This window comes from Chiloscyllium plagiosum, unplaced genomic scaffold (genome assembly GCF_037043375.1).
Source record: "Chiloscyllium plagiosum isolate Xiang-an unplaced genomic scaffold, Cpla_swu_hap1 HiC_scaffold_13, whole genome shotgun sequence".
In the NCBI taxonomy this organism is placed as follows: Eukaryota; Metazoa; Chordata; class Chondrichthyes; order Orectolobiformes; family Hemiscylliidae; genus Chiloscyllium; species Chiloscyllium plagiosum.
Window position 1 is genome coordinate 34302014 of NW_028270151.1, and position 22495 is coordinate 34324508.

The 22495-nt window shown below is 40.5% G+C and overlaps 1 protein-coding gene across 19 annotated transcripts in view; it reads right to left on the reverse strand.

Moving 5' to 3' along the window:
• Positions 1–22495, reverse strand: part of LOC122556034 (uncharacterized) — a 130015-nt gene that overhangs the window by 58413 nt on the left and 49107 nt on the right. For 11 of the 19 annotated variants that reach the window (XM_087993500.1, XM_087993491.1, XM_087993505.1 and 8 more), the window contains 8 exons: positions 20910–21071; positions 20156–20338; positions 17536–17718; positions 16780–16875; positions 12976–13161; positions 12499–12594; positions 8700–8882; positions 8230–8325 (listed from right to left, as the gene is read on the reverse strand). In XM_087993500.1, coding sequence (XP_087849626.1) covers positions 8230–8325; positions 8700–8882; positions 12499–12594; positions 12976–13161; positions 16780–16875; positions 17536–17718; positions 20156–20338; positions 20910–21071 — 1185 coding nt within the window. The remainder of the gene's footprint in view (positions 1–8229; positions 8326–8699; positions 8883–12498; positions 12595–12975; positions 13162–16779; positions 16876–17535; positions 17719–20155; positions 20339–20909; positions 21072–22495) is intronic. The other 8 variants (XM_087993504.1, XM_087993503.1, XM_087993490.1 and 5 more) reach the window with 7 other exon arrangements.

A 22495-nucleotide genomic window follows, 5' to 3' on the forward strand; every position in this document is an offset into this window, starting at 1 on the left:
AAATGGGATCATGATGTTATGGTGATAACAGCAAGCTGGCTCAAAGAAAGATAGATAGAGTCATAGAGTTGTACAGAATGGAAACAGACCCTTCGGTCCAACCTGTCCATGCCGACCAGATATTCCAACCCAATCTAGTCCCACCTGCCAGCACCCGGCCCACATTCTTCCAAACCCTTCCTATTCATATACCTATCCAAATGCCTCTTAAACCAAAGGACAGGAGTGTTATATATATACCTGTATTAACTCAGGAGTACCCCCCTCCAGGGCCCAGGACTCAACAACCTAACCATCCTGGTTAAACAAACACCCTAGTTAAGATAGCTGACAAATCTATGTCCAAAGAATTCAAATAGGGAACACTTTGCCTTGACTCCAACCTGTCACAACCGAACATGGCAGTGTGCTGGGTTCACCAACATGAAATGAAACTTCTTTATTTAAAAAAAAATGCATTTCTGCTCTATTGAAAAGTCAGATGGTGACCGAGGAGAAACGTTGGACTGGGAGTAGACCAGCCAACCCCTTGAGCTGATCCAGTATCCACCGCTGTTGGTGAAAGAGTGTTCCAAACCTCTCCCACCCTTTGTGTGCGAAAATGCATCTTAGTATCTCCCCTGAATGATCTGGCCTTCAAGTTCAAACAGATGAGGGTCAATGCTCTTAATATTTTTGTGTCTGAACAAATGTGTGCCTGTTTAATGAAGTGTTTAAAATCAGCAGTAATGGTCTGCTTACAAGGTGTTCAGAAAAGAAAAAGAGGAGTCATTTTTGGTAAAGAGACCACTGCAATATTGGAGGAAAAGAATGTTAAGTGTGTTTAAGGACAGGATTTATCAGGCTAAGGAATAACTGGATGCAATCAGCAAGAAAATTATACAGAGATGTAAACATCATGCAATAGTTATAAATGGAATGCTACCCATATAGACTGGATGAGTGCAGGTGTAAGGGACTGGGAAGGATCAGTGTTCCTATATGGTCTTCCAGGTAAATATCCAACAGCAGTATGTATTCAATACCCTAGAAAGGAGGAAATGGTACAACTGGTGGTTAGCAATGAGATGATTAGAGGCAACATGGTGGCTCGGTGGTTAGCACTGCTGCCTTACAGCGCCAGCGACCCGAGTTCGATTCCCCCCTCGGGCAACTGTCTGTGTGGACAGACAATATTGAAAAGCAGATATTCACAGGTAAAGGGAAGGCTGGAAAATGAGATAACAAGAATCCAGAGAAAGTATATTCCTGTCAGGGTAAAAAGGAAGGCTGGTAGGTATAGGGAATGCTGGATGATTAAAGAAATTGAGGGTTTGGTTAAGAAAAAGAAGGAAGCATATGTCAGGTATAGACAGGATAGATCGAGTGAATCCTTAGAAGAGTATAAAGAAAGTAGGAATATACTTAAGAGGGAAATCAGGAGGGCAAAAAGGGGACATGAGATAGCTTTGGCAAATAGAATTAAGGAGAATCCAAAGGGTTTTTACAAATACATTAAGGACAAAAGCGTAACTAGGGAGAGAAAAGGGCCCGAAAATGTGTTGTGGAAAAGCGCAGCAGGTCAGGCAGCATCCAAGGAGCAGGAGAATCGACGTTTCGGGCATGAGCCCTTCTTCAGGAATCATGCCTGACTTGCTGCGCTTTTCCACAACACATTTTCAGCTCTGATCTCCAGCATCTGCAGTCCTCACTTTCTCCTCGAAGAGAAAATGGACCCTCAAAGATCAGCAAGGCAACCTTTGTATTGAGCCTTGGGGGAGATAATAAATGAGGATTTTACATCAGTATTTACGGTGAAAAAGGATATGGAAGATATAGGATGTAGGGGAAAAGATGGTGACATCTTGAAAACTGTCCATATTACAGAGGAGGAAGTGCTGGATGTCTTGAAACACATAAAAGTGGATAAATCACCACAACCTGATCAGGTATACCCCAGAACTCTGCGGGAAGCTAGGGAAATGATTACTGCGCCTCTTGCTGAGATATTTGTATCATCGATAGTCACAGGTGAGGTGCCAGAAGACTGGAGGTTGACTAATGTGGTGCCACTGTTTAAGAAGGGTGGTAAGGACAAGCCAGGGAACTATAGACCGGTGAGCCTGACGTTGGTGGTGGGCAAGTTGTTGAAGGGAATCCTGAGGGACAGGATGTACACATATTTGGAAAGGCAAGGACTGATTAGAGATAGTCAACATGGCCTTGTGAATGGGAAATCATGTCTCGCAAACTTGATTGAGTTTATTTGAAGAAGTAACAAAGAGGATTGATGAGGGCAGAGTGGTAGATGTGATCAATATGGACTTCAGTAAGGCGTTCAAGAAGGTTCCCCATGGGAGACTAGTTTGCAAGTTTAGATCTCATGGGATGCAGTGAGAACTAGCCAGTTGGACTAGCTCAAAGATAGAAGACAGGGTGGTGGAGGAGCGTTGTTTTTCAGACTGGAGGCCTGTGACTAGTGGAGTGCCACAAGGACCGGTGCTGGGTTCACTACTTTTTGTCATTTACATAAATGATTTGGATGCGAGCATAAAAGGTACAGTTAGTAAATTTGCAGATGACACCAAAATTGGAGGTGTAGTGGACAGCAAAGAGGATTACCTCAGATTACAACAGGATCTGGACCAGATGGGCCAATGGGCTGAGAAGTGGCAGATGGAGTTTAATTCAGATAAATGCGAGGTGCTGCATTTTGGGAAAGCAAATCTTAGCATGACATACACTTAATAATAAGGTCCTAGGGAATGTTGCTGAACAAAGAGACCTTGGAGTGCAGGTTCATAGCTCCTTGAAAGTGGAGTTGCAGGTAAATAGGATAGTGAAGAAGGCGTTTGGTATGCTTTCCTTTATTGGTCAGAGTATTGAGTACAGGAGTTGGGAGGTCATGTTGTGGCTTTACAGGACATTGGTTAGGCCACTGTTGGAATACTGCGTGCATTTCTGGTCTTCTCCCTATCGGAAAGATGTTGTGAAATTTGAAAGGGTTCAGAAAAGATTTACAAGGATGTTGCCAGGGTTAGAGGATTTGAGCTACAGGAAGAGGCTGAACAGGGTGGGGCTGTCTTCCCTGGAGTGTTGGACGCTGAGGGTGACCTTATAGCGGTTTACAAAATTATGAGGGGCATGGATAGGATAAATAGGCAAAGTCTTTCCCTGGGGTTGGAGAGTCCAGAACTAGAGGACATAGATTTGGGGTGAGAGGGGAAAGATATAAAAGAGACCTAAGGGGCAACTTTTTCACACAGAGGGTGGTATGTGTATGGAATGAGCTGCCAGAGGAAGTGGTGGTGGCAGGTACAATTGCAATATTTACAAGGCATTTGGATGGGTATATGAACAGGAAGGGTTTGGAGGGATATGGGCCGGGTGCTGGCAGGTGGGACTAGATTGGATTGGGATATCTGGTCAGCATGGATGGGTAGGACAAAAAGGTCTGTTTCCGTACATCTCTATGACTCTATGACTCTAATAATCATTTTGCAGAGAGCACACATCAAATGGGCAAACACAAAGAATGTAGGACAGTACAGCACAGGAGCAGATGCTTCAGCCCACCTTGTTGGGAGGTCATGTTACGGCTGTACAGGACATTGGTTAGGCCACTGTTGGAATATTGCATGCAATTCTGGTCTCCTTCCTATGGGAAGGATGTTGTGAAACTTGAAAGGGTTCAGAAAAGATTTCCAAGCACGTTGTCAGAGTTGGAGGGTTTGAGCATTAGAGAGAGGCTGCATATACTGGGCCTATTTTCCCTGGAGCATCGGAGGCTGAGAAGTGACCTTATAGAAGTTTATAAAATCATGAGGGGCATGGATAGGATAAATAGACAAGGTGTTTTCCCTGGGGTGGGGGAGTCCAGAACTAGAGGGCATAGGTTTAGGGTGAGAGGGGGAAAGTTATAAAAGCAATCTAAGAGGCAAGTTTTTCACACAGAGGGTGGTGCGTGTTTGGAATGAGCTGTCAGAGGAAGTCGTGAAGACTGGTACAATTGCACCATTTAAAAGGCATCCGGATGGGTATATGAATAGGAAGGGTTTAGAGGGATGTCGGCTATATGCTGGCAAATGTGACTAGATTAATTTATTATATCTGGTCAGCATGGACGAGTTGGACCGAAGGGTCTGTTTTGGTGCTGTACATCTCTATGACTCTATGACTGTATGAGTTTCACTGATAGACCAAACATGGTGGGAGAAACAGGGGCTGAACAATGGCCTACCTTGAAATAGGGGATAGTTCAAGCATGGTTAAGATATATTTCCTCAAAAATGGAAAGGTAGGGAAAGAAACAAAGCTAGAGCTCCTTAGATGACAAAGCAGATGGAAATTAAAGAAGAGCAAATGTAAGGGATTAAGTCGCATTGAGACCGAAGCTGAATACGGAAGGTGCAGCAGGAAATTGAAAAAGCAGACATGAGAAGCAAGGAAGGAATTTTAGGTTGAGTGCAGAACAGGCAACAATGCTTAGAAAAAATCTTAACATCTTCAGGGATTTGTGCACAAGCACCCCAAGATCCCTCTGTTCCTCTGAACTTTCTAGCTTCCTGTCTAAAACTTAAAGCTTGGCAGTTTTTTGTCAGTCATCATTAGCTGATACATTCTCCATAGCAATGTCTCTGCCAATCAACCAACCAGTACTTTCCTCTTATACAGCATTTTTCTTTTACTTCACATTTCTACTTCTTGCAAATTGCCCTGATGAATACAAAATGAAAGGCTTCAAAATTACATCTTTCTCCAGCAATAAATTCCAGATTGTTCAGCAACTGATAACCACTGTTAGGTGTTATCTTCTGATTTCTGAAACAACAGGTTGGTACACATCCTGTTGAAAAAAGTTAATGGGACACACTGAAGGATATGATTCATCAGTCATTGGACAGACAGCCTATCGTGCTGGATACCTGGCATTGCACGAGCTCTGGAATTCATTTACCCTATTTCTCAATCATCTGGAAGGTGAAGAATGTTTTTAGCTTGTTGGCAGCATCCAATTATTAGAAAATAGGACTCATTGCTACTGAACAGCAGCAGTGTGAAAGAGCTAACTTCACCTATTGCAATAAATCTTTGCAATACCTAACACCTCCATGATAGTTGAATGCTTTTCAAGTCCAAAGATGGTGGCAAAATACCCATCCATAGATATGTGTGATGCACATTGAGCAATAATCTGTTGGGAGTAACTAATGGAGTCCATGATGGTTTTGATGTTAGCTTTTAGAACCAAAGAACCTTTTCCATTCAATAGATTGTACAGACATTACAGAGCTGATGAAGGAATTATTGAAGTGTAATCAATAGTATAATGTTGAATGATTATAGCCAAGATCCTGTGAAGGCCCCTTGGAAAAAGCATTAGTGATTGTTTCTTACATTATGTCAATTCATGGAATGTGTATTGTTATGAAGGTATAGAAGTGTACTGTACCTTTAAGAGAATCGACGTTTCGAGCATAAGCCCTTCTTCAGGAAAGAAGGGCTTATGCCCGAAACGTCGATTCTCCTGCTCCTTGGATGCTGCCTGACCTGCTGCGCTTTTCTAGCAACACATTTTCAGCTCTGATCTCCAGCATCTGCAGCCCTCACTTTCTCTCTGTACCTTTAAGAGAGTGAAGCACACAGAGTGCTGGAGAATTTACAATGTAACATGTGGTCCAGCATCGAGCACTGGCTGAGTTGCTATGAGACAAAAACAAATTCGAATTCGGCCAATCAGTTTAAATTATCCCCCAAAATACTAACCTCCAATCAAGTTTGAATTTAGTATTTTAACAATATTAAAACCCAATCTGATGCTTTGGGGTATAAGACAGGGAAAAAATGAACAGTTGACAGGTGAACTGCCAAGATTAAAGTGGTGCTGGAAAAGCACAGAAGGTCAGGCAGCATTCAAGGAGCAGGAAAATTGACGTTTTGGGCAAAAGCCCTTGATCAGGAATGAGTTGCCCGAAACATCAATTTTCCTGCTCTTCGGATGTTGCCTGACCTGCTGTGCTTCTCCAGCATCACTCTAATCTTGACTCTAATCTCCAGCATCTGCAGTACCCACCTTCACCTGGGTGAACTGCCAAGCCAACAGCATGTACAGACTGCCTGAAACACAGCTCTCTTAAAAGTACCTTTATCTATCAATGACTTGTGAAATAGAAAGAAGGAAGAAAATGTGCAGAAGAAGATACAAAGAGAAGGTTTGACAGCTGCCTGGTTTTAAAATGTTAATTTTTTGGTAAATCTTAATCGGGGGCTTTATCAGACTAGAATTGTAGAAGGGGAAGGTAAGGGATAGCTTAGAGAAAGGATTGTAAATAGTTGTTAGTTAATATTCTATGTTAGACTTAAAGACTTAAGATCTTAAATTTTTTCGTATTTTAAATAGCGACTTTGGGAATAGTTCTTTGCCTCTCGAGTTTTAACAGATTACAGCATGGGTTAAATCATTTCTGTTTTGCAGGTTTAAAGTAGCAGGGGAGGTTGATCCTATATTGTAACAATATATTATTGCAATGGTTGGTGTGACAGTACTGTGACTTTAAGAGGTATATTTTGTCCTTTCATTTATGGAGAAAGTTTGAGACAGAGGTCTCAAGCGGTCTGCTCAAAGCCAATAAAGTAAACAGCTTTTGACACATTGGGTTTTTTTAAAAAGTTGGGACAATAGAAGCAGCTTGAATGGGTGGGGTCAAGTTCCCACTGAACCAGAGTTTTTAGTTTTAGCTTCCAGCAGTTGCTGGGGTCTTGAAGCCGGATGTGGAAGCTTTTATTCCTCTCTGTTATGGTTAAAAACTGGGGTTCTCTTCCTGCTGCTCGAAATGCATGTGAGACAATCTACTTTACTGAATTTGACTTTACCAAGAATGTGTTTATGGGAAGTCACAATATTGGAATGTTAATTTGTGGTAGTTAATATTTATGTTATTTTGCTAAACATTTTGATAGAGTTACAGTTAAGCCAATTCTTTTCTTTTAGTTTTATGTTGTCTGTATTTTAACGCCAGTGTAAAAATAACAAGTGTTTTGCTTAAAGTTGAGTAGTTTGACCAATCAACTTGCATCTGGAATGTAACACCTGACTGTTACCTTTAAATGCAGAAAAATTAGGGTCAAGACTATCTTCTTAATATACTTTGAGGGGGTTTGGTCTGGTCCATAGCATTGTGTTCTCCTAATCTTGGGATTGGCTCATTGTTATACCTTTCTACCTTTCTAGACAGTGTTTTGCTGTATAACATACCTATAATTATTTGTTCAACTCAATGTGATTCATTCCAAATGTTACTGTTGGATTATGGTATTCTTTAGACTCTTAGATTCAAGGGCCCAGAGATGTTTCTGATTCTGATTCATTAATGTGCGTCATTATCTCTGCTACTGAAAGTGGGCAGAAGCAATGTTTTCAACCTTGTACCACAGGAGCAGTGTTGCTGCCAGTACTGCAGTATCATTGAAGGAATCCCAGGTATAAGGTGTGCAATGATGTGAGTTTACTAAGGCAAGTCAGGGAGACAAGGGGATTAGTATTTGGGCAGGATGGGCTCCTTAACCATGGCTTGCCATGTCTCCAGTGGGTATCTGAATTGGAAAAGGCTGTCCTAGTGAAAAGGGCCCATTTCCCTCACAAGTTTCCCTGCATATTTACATGCTCACAGGCAAGACCTCCTCCCACCATATGTTCAATACAAGTGGCAATGGGATGTGGTCCTTAAGTGACTACTTAAGTGTTTAATTTGGCTGGCAGGCTGTCTTCAAGTCTTCCTGTTGCACACTTAGCTTTGGGGTGAGACATATATTGGGTATCAATCACAGGTCTCCCCCCTTGATTAAACAGGCCCACCTTGTGGCATCCCAATCCATCCCATTAGGCAGGGGGTGAGATGTAAAGGAGAACAACATCCTGCCATAATTATTGCTGAACAAACCTGAATATTGCTACCAGAAATAAAATTTCATTTCCTCAGAATAAACTCTAAAATTGAAACTAAAATTAGGAAATTTGTGCTGTACAAATCATCCATACTGTGTTGGCATCCGTTAGCTCAGACAACTGGACAGTTGGTTTGCAACGAAGAGTGATACCAATAGCATGGGTTCAGTTCCTGAATCAGTTGAAGTTACCATGAAGGTCTTACCTGAGCAGTGATGCATTCAAGCTATTGCATGTGTTGTAAAATTTTCAGTCCCATGAGCAAGAAATAGCTTTCATAACTAAGGTTTGACATTCACTCTTACCTGGTGTTGAGGAATCATCATCAAATGTGGAGATTGTCATGTTCTGAGTTGTCGATGGTTGAGTGCTACTCAGTGTAGTTGGAGGGACCTGTGTAACTGAAGATGATGCAGAAGTTAGTGATGTTTTTGTTAGTGGTTGGAAGGAAGAAGAGCTTTCTGTTGTTATTGCAATATTTGATGTGGCTGTTCCAATAAAAAATCCATATTGAATGCTTTAACAGTGCAGTGCATAAAGCATTATGCTACCTTTCCAGATTCTGAAGGAGTTTCATACATGAGGATGATTTTATAGATCATTGTAAAGGTGGCTTAAACAACAGTATCTGAAAAAAAGTTCTTAACCGAAATAACTATGTGGTTAAATATACACTATAAGTGAACACAATTATTTAACAATTCTGCAGGAAATCATGCTGCAATTGACTTTGTTCCAGTGCATGTGCTGTCAAACATCATATAACTTAGCTTACTATTTGCTGTTGTTGGGAGATTGTTCCCTGTTGTTGAGTTTGGTGTGGATTCTGTTGTTGAGTGCTGAGTGGTGTTCTCTGCAGTTGTCACTCCTGGGATGGATGCAGAGGCTGCTGTAGTTGTTAATTGTACAGGTGTAGATGATGTTCCAACCAGAGGAGTTGTGGTCGGATCAGTTACAGCTGTGTAAACAAAACCACATTTTAGTCTTCAAAGAATTTTCCTTTTATACAAATTAAATGACAACATTAATTCTGAGAAATATTTAAATTTGCAGATACAGCATCTTCTTATCCTTCATGTATCGGTATAGTTAGAACATCATAGAATCAGATGTACGTTCTGTCAGGAATGCAAAAGTGAGTGATTTGTTCAGATCTTCAGTCAGCAACAATGCTGGGCCCATTGCCAAATCCAACAAAGATTTCTGCACCCACAGATGTCTACTGGTTCATATGGGTCTTTTAATCCTAAACGCAGTAGAAATGGAGCAATGCAGCCTTTCAAGGTGCACTCAGGGGAGAACAAGAGAAGATGGATAGGAAGAGGACAGGCTCCCTTTTCAACAATATTACCAAACATCGGGATTATCCAATGAGCAAAGATTAAACAGGTTTGGACTTTACTCACTGGAGTTTAGAAGAATGAGAGATGATCTCATTGAAACATAAAATGTTCTTAAGGGTCTTCACAGGGTAAATGCTGAGAGGATGGTTTTCCTCATGGGAGAATCTAGGTTCACAGGACATAGTCTCTGAATAAAGGTTGCAACTTAAGATGGAGTTGAGGAAGAATTTCTTCACCACGAGGACAGACTCCTGATCAATATGGGAATTAAATGTTATAAGGAAAAGGCAAGAAAGTGAACATGAGAATTTTGGCCAGTCCATGATTCTAATGAATGGCAGAGCAGGCTCCAGGAGCTGACCGGCCTATTCCTGTTCCTATTGCTCATTATCTTATTGTGCAAAGTGTTAATGTAGTTAACCAGCCTTAAGCTAACGAAACCAGTTATCTACCCAATATGTAACAAATTAGTTTTTAACTTCAGAATGAGGCTTCACCATTTATAACTAGTTGGCTCCATAGATCAATGTCACAAGATGGGTTTGTAGCATCGTGTTAACTCAAAGAAAATCTTAGAAGAAACGTGTACACATCACATGACAACACTTGGTAATCAGGGTCCTATTCTCTATGGATGTTGTTATGGATCAGGCCAAACCTGCTCAGAACATTTCAAGAAATTAGCACAAACCTTACCTTTGATCGTTTGCAGAAGAAGGTGTGCAGTGGATATTCCAAGAGTGATACAACTGGCCCAACCACTTAATTTTAAATAAAACTGAATTCTTTTGCAAGATTATTGAATGGTACACAAACAAAGGAGAACAGAACACAGAATAACTTAAACTAGCTGAAAACCCAAGAGATCATCCAAACTTAATGATGCTGTTGCAAATACTTTCAACAATCCCCATAAATACTCCCTTGGTACAAAAGGTAAAATCAAACCCAAGTTCCTACAGGAGAGATGTCAGAGAGAGGGAGGATCAGCTTGAACCTTGGGTCCAGCAGCTTCACAACTGACTGTCTGCTAAAACCAAAGCAAACCCAAACCAGAGTAAAACTGAGCTGGAAGAACTGGCAACTCCCCTGTCATTGTACAAGTCATTTTTATTTAAAATTTAAAGCTTTTTCAAGTAGATTAACCTTAGACATTTCAGAACCCGTGTCTTTATGACATCCAACAGATCATCCAAACTTAATGAGGCTGTTGCAAAAACTTGCAACAATCCCCATAAACACTCCTTGACAACATTAAATCTGAGAAATATTTAAATATCCAAATACGGCATCTTCTTGTCCTCCATGTATTAGTGTAGTTAGAACACAATAGAACCAGATTCTGTCAGCAATGCAAGGATAAGTGATTTGTCCAGATCTTCAGTCAGCATCAATGCAGGGCCTATTGCCAAATCCAACAAAGATTTCTGCACCCACAGATGTCTACTGGTTCATATGGGTCTTTTAATCCTCAATGCAGTAGAAATGGAGCAATGCAGCCTTTCAAGGTGCACTCTGGGGAGAACAAGAAAAGATGGATAGGTAGAGGACAGGCTCCCTTTTCTACAATATTACCAAACTTCAGGATTGTCCAATGAGCAAAGATTAAACAGGTTTGGACTTTACTCACTGGAGTTTAGAAGAATGAGAGATGATCTCATTGAAACATAGAGCGTTCTTAAGGGGCTTCACAGGGTAAATGCTGAGAGGATGGTTTTCCTCATGGGAGAATCTAGGTTCACAGGACATAGTCTCTGAATAAAGGTTGAAAACTTAGGATGGAGTTGTGGAAGAATTTCTTCGCCTAGAGGACAGACTCCTGATCAATATGGGAATCAACATTTATAAGGAAAAGGCAAGAAAGTGAACATGAGGAATGTTGAGCTGTCCATGATTCTAATGAATGGTAGATTAGGCTCCAGGAGCTGACTGGGCTATTCCTGTTCCTGTTTCTTATTATCTTATAGTTCAAAGCATGAATGTAGCTAAGCGGCCTGAAGCTAACATAACCGGTTATCTTCCCGATATGGAACAAACTAGATTTTAACTTCAGAACATGGCTTCACCACTTGAAACTAGTTAGCTCCATAGATCAATGTCACTAGATGGGTTTGGAGCATCACGTTAACACAAAGAAAATCTTAGATCAACACGTGCACACACCACATGACAACACTTGGTAATCAGGGTCCTATTCTCTATGGTCGTTGTTGTGGACAAGGCCAGACCTGCTCAGAACATTTCAAGAAATTAACCAAGACCCTACCTTTGCTCATTTTTTCAGAAGGCGTACAATGGATATTCCAAGTGTGATATAACTGGCCCAGCCACTTTGTTTTAAACAAAACAGAATGTATTCACAAGTTTACTGAATGAAACACAAAGGAGAACAGAACACAGAATAACTTAACCTATCTGAAAACCCAAGAGATCTTCCAAACTTAATGATGCTGTGGCAAATACTTTCAACAATCTCCATAAACATTCCCTTGGCACAAAAGGTAAAATCAAACCCAGGTTCCTACAGGAGAGATGTCAGAGAGAGGGAGGATCAGCTTGAACCTTGGGTCCAGAAGCTTCACAGACTGTCTGCTAAAACCAAACCAAACCCAAACCAGAGTTAAATTGTGCTGGGAGACCTGGCCACTCCCATTTCATACTACTAGTGTATTTTTTAATTCAAATTTTAAACCTTCTTCAAGTAGATCAACCCCAGACATTTCAGAACCTGTGCCTTTACGACCGCCTGAAAAGAAACAATGAACTTCAATTCAGCACTCCATCTCTTATCAAATATTCCTGCTGTCATGAAATGGACCTAGACAGCTTCACTCTTTCTTCGGGATAACATTCAATCATGATCACAATGGAAATTTGAGGTCGTAAAATCTAGGATAAGAAGTGTCATCACATCCTAACATTTCCATTTGCATGTAGATTTCACTGTCCTGACTGATGGTTTTTCAGATTGTAACATAACTTGAATTTACTTGAGTGCCTCTACAATAGAACCCTGTAAAAATTACCCAGCCCAAACATTTTAAAATTAAACATATATTGGCCATTACTTTGCCAAATGGTCTGAGGACCAGTGCTTAGCTTGATCTAATCCTGATAATGTTTTAGCTCAGCGTGGTGAAACATTTTAAAGTTTACTGCATGCATTGTCCAATTATCAGTACTGTAGGCAAGAAATAGCTTTCATGAGTACGGTTTGATGTTCACAGTTACCTGGTGTTGTGGAACTGACATCACTTGTTGAGGTTGTCATGTTCTGAGTTGTCGATGGTTGAGTGCTGCTCAGTGTAGTTGGAGGGACCTGTGTAACTGAAGATGATGCAGAGGTTTGTGATGTATTTGTTAGGAGTTGGAAAGAAGAAGAGCTTTCTGTTGTTATTGCAATACTTGATGTGGCTATTCCAATAAAAAATCATTTTGGACACTTTAACAATGTATAACACAGTTTGTCACCATTTCCAAATCTGTAGGAAGTTCATAACCAAAAACAATTTTATATACCATTATATTGGTGACTTCAACAACACTATCCAAAGAAAGTATAGTCACCCACATTAACTTAATTTAAATTCCTTGTGCTAGCCATCACCATCCGAGAAAATCATTTATTTAACATTTCTGCAGGAAATCATTCTGCAATTGACTTTGTTCCAGTACATGTGCTGTCCAACATCATATAACTTAGCTTACTATTTGCTGTTGTTGGGAGATTGTTCCCTGTTGTTGAGTTTGGTGTGGATTCTGTTGTTGAGTGCTGAGTGGTGTTCTCTGCAGTTGTCACTCCTGGGATGGATGCAGAGGCTGCTGTAGTTGTTAATTGTACAGGTGTAGATGATGTTCCAACCAGAGGAGTTGTGGTTGGACCAGTTGGTACAGCTGTGTAAACAAAATCACATTTCAGTCTTCAAAGAATGTTCCTTCTGTACAAATTAAATGACAACATTAAATCTGAGAAATGTTTAAATTTGCAAATATGGCATCTTCTTGTCCTTCATGTATTGATGTAGTTAGAACATAATAGAACTGGATTCTGTCAGTAATGCAAGGGTAAGTGATTTGTCAAGATCTTCAGTCAGCATCAATGCTGGGCCCATTGCCAAATCCAACAAAGATTTCTACACCCACAGATGTTTATAGGTTCATAAGGGTCTTTTAATCCGCAATGCAGTAGAAATGGAGCAATGCAGCCTTTCAAGGTGCACTCAGGGGAGAACAAGAGAAGATGGATAGGAAGAGGACAATATTACCCTTTTCAACAATATTACCAAACATCGGGATTGTCCAATGAGCAAAGATTAAACAGGTTTGTACTTTACTCACTGGAGTTTAGAAGAATGAGAGATGATCTCATTGAAACATAGAGTGTTCTTAAGGGGCTTCACAGGGTAAATGCTGAGAGGATGGTTTTCCTCATGGGAGAATCTAGGTTCACAGGACATAGTCTCTGAATAAAGGTTGCAACTTAAGATGGAGTTGAGGAAGAATTTCTTCACCACGAGGACAGACTCCTGATCAATATGGGAATTAAATGTTATAAGGAAAAGGCAAGAAAGTGAACATGAGAATTTTGGCCAGTCCATGATTCTAATGAATGGCAGAGCAGGCTCCAGGAGCTGACCGGCCTATTCCTGTTCCTATTGCTCATTATCTTATTGTGCAAAGTGTTAATGTAGTTAACCAGCCTTAAGCTAACGAAACCAGTTATCTACCCAATATGTAACAAATTAGTTTTTAACTTCAGAATGAGGCTTCACCATTTATAACTAGTTGGCTCCATAGATCAATGTCACAAGATGGGTTTGTAGCATCGTGTTAACTCAAAGAAAATCTTAGAAGAAACGTGTACACATCACATGACAACACTTGGTAATCAGGGTCCTATTCTCTATGGATGTTGTTATGGATCAGGCCAAACCTGCTCAGAACATTTCAAGAAATTAGCACAAACCTTACCTTTGCTCGTTTGCAGAAGAAGGTGTGCAGCGGATATTCCAAGAGTGATACAATTGGCCCAACCACTTAATTTTAAATAAAACTGAATTCTTTTGCAAGATTATTGAATGGTACACAAACAAAGGAGAACAGAACACAGAATAACTTAAACTAGCTGAAAACCCAAGAGATCATCCAAACTTAATGATGCTGTTGCAAATACTTTCAACAATCCCCATAAATACTCCCTTGGTACAAAAGGTAAAATCAAACCCAGGTTCCTACAGGAGAGATGTCAGAGAGAAGGAGGATCAGCTTGAACCTTGGGTCCAGCAGCTTCACAACTGACTGTCTGCTAAAACCAAAGCAAACCCAAACCAGAGTAAAACTGAGCTGGAAGAACTGGCAACTCCCCTGTCATTGTACAAGTCATTTTTATTTAAAATTTAAAGCTTTTTCAAGTAGATTAACCTTAGACATTTCAGAACCCGTGTCTTTATGACATCCAACAGATCATCCAAACTTAATGAGGCTGTTGCAAAAACTTGCAACAATCCCCATAAACACTCCTTGACAACATTAAATCTGAGAAATATTTAAATATCCAAATACGGCATCTTCTTGTCCTCCATGTATTAGTGTAGTTAGAACACAATAGAACCAGATTCTGTCAGCAATGCAAGGATAAGTGATTTGTCCAGATCTTCAGTCAGCATCAATGCAGGGCCTATTGCCAAATCCAACAAAGATTTCTGCACCCACAGATGTCTACTGGTTCATATGGGTCTTTTAATCCTCAATGCAGTAGAAATGGAGCAATGCAGCCTTTCAAGGTGCACTCGGGGAGAACAAGAGAAGATGGATAGGTAGAGGACAGGCTCCCTTTTCTACAATATTACCAAACTTCAGGATTGTCCAATGAGCAAAGATTAAACAGGTTTGGACTTTACTCACTGGAGTTTAGAAGAATGAGAGATGATCTCATTGAAACATAGAGCGTTCTTAAGGGGCTTCACAGGGTAAATGCTGAGAGGATGGTTTTCCTCATGGGAGAATCTAGGTTCACAGGACATAGTCTCTGAATAAAGGTTGAAAACTTAGGATGGAGTTGTGGAAGAATTTCTTCACCTAGAGGACAGACTCCTGATCAATATGGGAATCAACATTTATAAGGAAAAGGCAAGAAAGTGAACATGAGGAATGTTGAGCTGTCCATGATTCTAATGAATGGTAGATTAGGCTCCAGGAGCTGACTGGGCTATTCCTGTTCCTGTTTCTTATTATCTTATAGTTCAAAGCATGAATGTAGCTAAGCGGCCTGAAGCTAACATAACCGGTTATCTTCCCGATATGGAACAAACTAGATTTTAACTTCAGAACATGGCTTCACCACTTGAAACTAGTTAGCTCCATAGATCAATGTCACTAGATGGGTTTGGAGCATCATGTTAACACAAAGAAAATCTTAGATCAACACGTGCACACACCACATGACAACACTTGGTAATCAGGGTCCTATTCTCTATGGTCATTGTTGTGGACAAGGCCAGACCTGCTCAGAACATTTCAAGAAATTAACCAAGACCCTACCTTTGCTCATTTTTTCAGAAGGCGTACAGTGGATATTCCAAGTGTGATATAACTGGCCCAGCCACTTTGTTTTAAACAAAACAGAATGTATTTACAAGTTTACTGAATGAAACACAAAGGAGAACAGAACACAGAATAACTTAACCTATCTGAAAACCCAAGAGATCTTCCAAACTTAATGATGCTGTGGCAAATACTTTCAACAATCTCCATTAACGTTCCCTGGGCACAAGTGGTAAAATCAAACCCAGGTTCCTACAGGAGAGATGTCAGAGAGAGGGAGGATCAGCTTGAACCTTGGGTCCAGCAGCTTCACAACTGACTGTCTGCTAATACCAAACCAAGCCCAAACCAGAGTAAAACTGTGCTGGAAGAACTGGCCACTACCCTTTCATTATACAAATGTGTTTTTTAATTTAAATTTTAAACCTTCTTCAAGTAGATCAACCCTAGACATTACAGAAACTGTGTCTTTACGACCTCCTGAAAAGAAACAATGAATTTCAATTCAGCAGTCCATCTCTTATCAAATATTACCGCTGTTATGAAATGGACCGAGACAGCTAAGCCCTTTCTTCAGGATAACACATATTCTGGATCGCAATGGAAATTGGGGGTCATAAAATCTTGCATAAGAAATATCGTCACATCCTAACTTTTCTACTAGCATGTAGATTTCACTGTGCGGATTGATGCTTTTTCAGATTGTAACATAACTGAAATTTACACTTGAATGCCTCTGCAATAGAACCGTGTTAAAATTACCCAGCCCAAACATTTTTAATTAAAACATATATATTGGCCATTATTTTGCCAAATGATCTGGAGCCCATTGCTCAGCTTCATCTAATCCTGACATTGTTTTAGCTCAGCGTGGTGAAACATTTTAAAGTTTACTGCATGCGTTGTCTAATTATCAGTCCTGTAGGCAAGAAATAGCTTTCATGAATACGGTTTGATGTTCACAGTTACCTGGTGTTGTGGAACTGACATCACTTGTTGAGATTGTCATGTTCTGAGTTGTCGATGGTTGAGTGCTGCTCAGTGTAGTTGGAGGGACCTGTGTAACTGAAGATGATGCAGCGGTTTGTGATGTATTTGTTAGTAGTTGGAAGGAAGAAAAGCTTTCTGTTGTTATTGCAAAGCTGATGTGGCTGTTCCAATAAAAAATCAATTTGGACACTTTAACAATGTATAACACCGTTTGTTACCATTTCCAAATCTGTAGGAGCTTCATAACCAAGAACAATGTTATATATCATTATATTGGTGGCTTCAACAATACTATCTAAAAAAAACTATTGCTGCCCACATGAACTTCCTGGTTAAATAAATCCACTATAAATGCACACTATTAAAACATAGAACATTACAGCGCAGTACAGGCCCTTCAGCCCTCGATATTGTGCCGAGCTGCTGCACCAATCTGAAGCCTATCTCTCCTACACGACTCCATTATCATCCGCATGTTTATCCAATCACCATGTAACGTTGGCAAGCCGACTATTGTTGCAGGCAGTACGCTCCACACCCCTAAAGCTCTCTGAGAAAAGAAACTACCTCTGACATCTTTCCTATATGTATCACCCCTCAATTTAAAGAATTGTCTCCTTGTGCTAGCCATCACCATCCGAGGAAAACATTTGTTTAACATTTCTGCAGGAAATCATGCTGCAATTGACGTTGTTCCAGTGCATGTGCTGTGAAATATCATATAAATTAGCTTACTATTTGCTGTTGTTCGGAGATTGTTCTCTGTTGTTGAGTTTGGTGTGGATTCTGTTGTTGAGTGCTGAGTGGTGTTCTCTGCAGTTGTCACTCCTGGGATGGATGCAGAGGCTGCTGTAGTTGTTAATTGTACAGGTGTAGATGATGTTCCAACCAGAGGAGTTGTGGTCGGACCAGTTACAGCTGTGTAAACAAAATCACGTTTCAGTCTTCAAAGAACGTTCGTTCTATGAAATTTAAATGACAACATTAAATCTGAGAGATATTTAAATTTGCAGATATGGCTTCTTCTTGTCCTTCATGTATTGATGTAGTTAGAACATAATAGAACTGGATTCTGTCAGTAATGCAAGGGTAAGTGATTTGTCCAGATTTTCAGTCAGCATCAATGCTGGGCCCATTGCCAAATCCAACAAAGATTTCTGCACCCACAGATGTCTACTGGTTCATATGGGTCTTTCAATCCTAAACGCAGTAGAAATGGAGCAATGCAGCCTTTCAAGGTGCACTCAGGGGAGAACAAGAGAAGATGGATAGGAAGAGGACAGGCTCCCTTTTCAACAATATTACCAAACATCGGGATTGTCCAATGAACAAAGATTAAACTGGTTTGGAATTTACTCACTGGAGTTTAGAAGAATGAGAGATGATCTCATTGAAACATAGAGTGTTCTTAAGGGGCTTCACAGGGTAAATGCTGAGAGGATGGTTTTCCTCATGGGAGAATCTAGGTTCACAGACATGGTCTCTGAATAAAGGTTGCAAACTTAAGATTGGGTTGTGGAAGAAGTTCGTCTCCCAGAGGACAGACTCCTGATCAATATGGGAATCAATTTTTATAAGGAAAAGGCAGGAAAGTGAACATGAGGAATGTTGGCCAGTCCATGATTCTAATGAATGGCAGAGCAGGCCCCATGAGCTGACCGGCCTATTCCTGTTCCTATTGCTCATTATCTTACGGTGCAAAGTGTTAATGTACTTTAGATTAGATGAGATTCCCTACAGTGTGCAAACAGGCCCTTTGGCCGGTCAAGCCCGTACTCACTCTCTGAAGAGCAACCAACCCAGACCCATTTCCCTCTGACTAATGTACCTAACATGATGGGAAATTTAGTACTGCCAACTCACCTGACCTGCACATATTTGGACTGAGGGAAGAAACCAGAGCACCTGGAGGAAACCCACACAGACACAGGGAGATTGTACAAACTCCACACAGGCACTCACCTAAGGCTGGAATTGAATCTGGGACCCTGGTGCTGTGAGCCAGCAGTACTAACCACTGAGCCACCATGCTGCCCACCCAGCCTCAAGCTAACATAACCAGTTATCTTCCTGATAGGTAACAAACCTGTTTTTTAACCTAAGAATGTGGCTTCACCACTTGAAACTACTTAGCTCCACTGACTAATGTCACAAGATGGGTTTGCAGTATCAGATTAAACCAAAGAAAATCTTAGAAGAAACATGTGCACACATCACATGACAACATTTGGTAATCAAGATCCTATTCTCAATCGTTGTTGTCATGGACAAGGCCAGACTCGCACAAAACATTTCAAGAAATTTGCCCAGGCCCTAACTTTGATTGTTTTTTAAGTGGATACTCCAAGAGTGGGTTACTCTTTGGATGGTCGGTGTGGAGTTGTTGGGCCAAATGGCCTGGTCCACACTGTGGATTCTATGATTATCAGAAGTGATGCAACTGGCTCTATCACTTAGTTTTAAACAAAACAGAAATTATTCGCAAAATTACCGAATGAAACACAAAGGAGAACAGAACACAGAATAACATTAACAAGCTGAAAACCCAAGAGATCATCCAAACTTAATGATGCTGTGGCAAATACTTTCAACAATCTCCATAAACATTCCCTTTGTACAAAAGATAAAATCAAACCCAGGTTCCTTCAGGAGAGATGTCAGAGAGAGGGAGGATCAGCTTGAACCTTGGGTCCAGCAGCTTCACAACTGACTGTCTGCTAAAACCAAACCAAACCCAAACCAGAGTAAAATTGTGCTGGAAGACCTGGCCACTCCCCTTTCATTCTGCAAGGAATTTGTATTTAAACTTTAAAGCTTCTTCAATTAGATCAACCCCAGACATTTCAGAACCTGTGTCTTTACGGCCTCCTGAAAAGAAACAATGAATTTCAATTCAGCAGTCCATCTTTTATCAAATATTACCGCTGTCATGAAATGGACCTAGACAGCTAAGCCCTTTCTTCAGGATAACCCATATACTGGATCGCAATGGAAATTGGAGGTCATAAAATCTAGGATAAGAAATATTGTCACATCCTACCTTTTCCATTTGCATGTGGATTTCACTGTACAGACTGATGCTTTTTCAGATTGTAACATAACTTGAATTCACACTTGAGTGCATTTACAATAGAACCCTGTTAAAATTACCCAGCCCAAACATATTAAATTTAAATATATATTGGCCATTATTTTGCCAAATGTTCTGGAGACCAGTGCTTTGCTTAATCTAATCCTGATATTGTTTTAGCTCAGCGTGGTGAAACTTTTTAAAGTTTACTGCATGCGTTGTCCAATTATCAGTCCTGTAGGCAAGAAATAGCTTTCATGAGTACGGTTTGATGTTCACAGTTACCTGGTGTTGTGGAACTGACATCATTTGTTGAGATTGTCATGTTCTGAGTTGTCGATGGTTGAGTGCTGCTCAGTGTAGTTGGAGGGACCTGTGTAACTGAAGATGATGCAGAGCTTTGTGACGTATTTGTTAGTAGTTGGAAGGAAGTAGAGCTTTGTGTTGTTATTGCAATACTTGATGTGGCTGTTCCAATAAAAAATCATTTTGGACACTTTAACAATGTATAACACAGTTTGTTACCATTTCCAAATCTGCAAGAGCTTCAGAACCCAGAACAATTTTATATATCATTATATTGGTGGCTTCAACAATACTATCTAAAAAAGTTATTGTTGCCCACATGAACTTCCTGGTTAAATATCCACTATAAATGCACACTATTAAAACATAGAACATTACAGCACTGTGCTGACCCTTCAGCCCTCAATGTTGCACCGAGCTACTGAACCAACCTGAAGCGTATCTCTCCTACACTACTGCATTATCATCCGTATGTTTATCCAATCACCATGTAACGTTGGCAAGCCGACTATTGTTGCAGGCAGTACGCTCCACACCCCTAGAGCTCGCTGAGAAAAGAAACTACCTCTGACATTTTTCCTATATGTATCACCCCTCAATTTAAAGCTTTGTCTCCTTGTGCTAGCCATCACCATCCAAGGAACACATTTGTTTAATATTTCTGCAGGGAATCATGTTACAATTGACTTTGTTCCAGTGCATGTGCTGTGAAATATCATATAAATTAGCTTACTATTTGCTGTTGTTGAGTTTGGTGTGGATTCTGTTGTTGAGTGCTGAGTAGTGTTCTCTGCAGTTGTCACTCCTGGGATGGATGCAGAGGCTGCTGTAGTTGTTAATTGTACAGGTGTAGATGATGTTCCAACCAGAGGAGTTGTGGTTGGACCAGTTACAGCTGTGTAAACAAAATCACATTTCAGTCTTCAAAGAAATTTCCTTCTATACAATTTAAATGACAACATTAAATCTGAGAGATATTTAAATTTGCAAATATGACATCTTCTTGTCCTTCATGTATTGGTGCAGTTAGAACATAATAGAAGCGGATTCTGTCAGTAATGCAAGGGTAAGTGATTTGTCCAGATCTTCAGTCAGCATCAATGCAGGGCCCATTGCCAAATCCAACAAAGATTTCTGCACCCACAGATGACTACTGGTTCATATGGGTCTTTTAATCCTCAATGCAGTAGAAATGGAGCAATGCAGCCTTTCAAGGTGCACTCTGGGGAGAACAAGAGAAGATGGATAGGAAGAGGACAGGCTCCCATTTCTACAATATTACCAAACATCGGGATTGTCCAATGAGCAAAGATTAAGCAGTTTGGATTTTACTCACTGGAGTTTAGAAGAATGAGAGATGATCTCATTGAACCATAGAGTGTTCTTAAGGGGCTTCACAGGGTAAATGCTGAGAAGATGGTTTTCCTCATGGGAGAATCTAGGCTCACAGGACATAGTCTCTGAATAAAGTATGTAAACTTAGGATGCAGTTTGGAAGAATGTCTTCGCCACGAGGACAGACTCCTGATCAAAAGGGGAATCAACGGTTATAAGTAAATGGCAGGAAAGTGAACATAAGGAATGTTGGCCAGTCCATGATTCTAATGAATGGCAGAGCAGGCTCCGGGAGCTGACCGGCCTATTCCTGTTCCTATTGCTTATTATCTTATCGTTCAAAGCGTGAATGTAATTAACCAGCCTGAAGCTAACATAACCGGTTATCTTTTACCGATATGTAACAAACTAGATTTTAACTTCAGAACGTGGCTTCACCACTTGAAACTAGTTAGCTGCATAGATGAATGTCACAAGATGGGTTTGGAGCATCACGTTAACACAAAGAAAATCTTAGAAGAAACACGTGCACACATCACATGACAACACTTGGTAATCAGGGTCCTATTCTCTATGGTCATTGTTGTGGACAAGGCCAGACCTGCTCAGAACATTTACAGAAATTAGCCCAGACCCTACCTTTGCTCATTTATTCAGAAGGCGTACAGTGGATATTCCAATAGTGATGCAAATGGCCCAACCACATTGTTTTAAACAAAACAGAATTTATTTACAAGTTTACCGAATGAAACACTAAGGAGAACAGAACACAGAATAACATAAACTAGCTGAAAACCCAAGAGATCATCCAAACTTAATGATGCTGTTGCAAATACTTTCAACAATCTCCATAAACATTCCCTGGGCACAAGAGGCAAAATCAAACCCAGGTTCCTACAGGAGAGATGTCAGAGAGAGGGAGGATCAGCTTGAACCTTGGGTCCAGCAGCTTCACAACTGACTGTCTGCTAAAACCAAACCAAG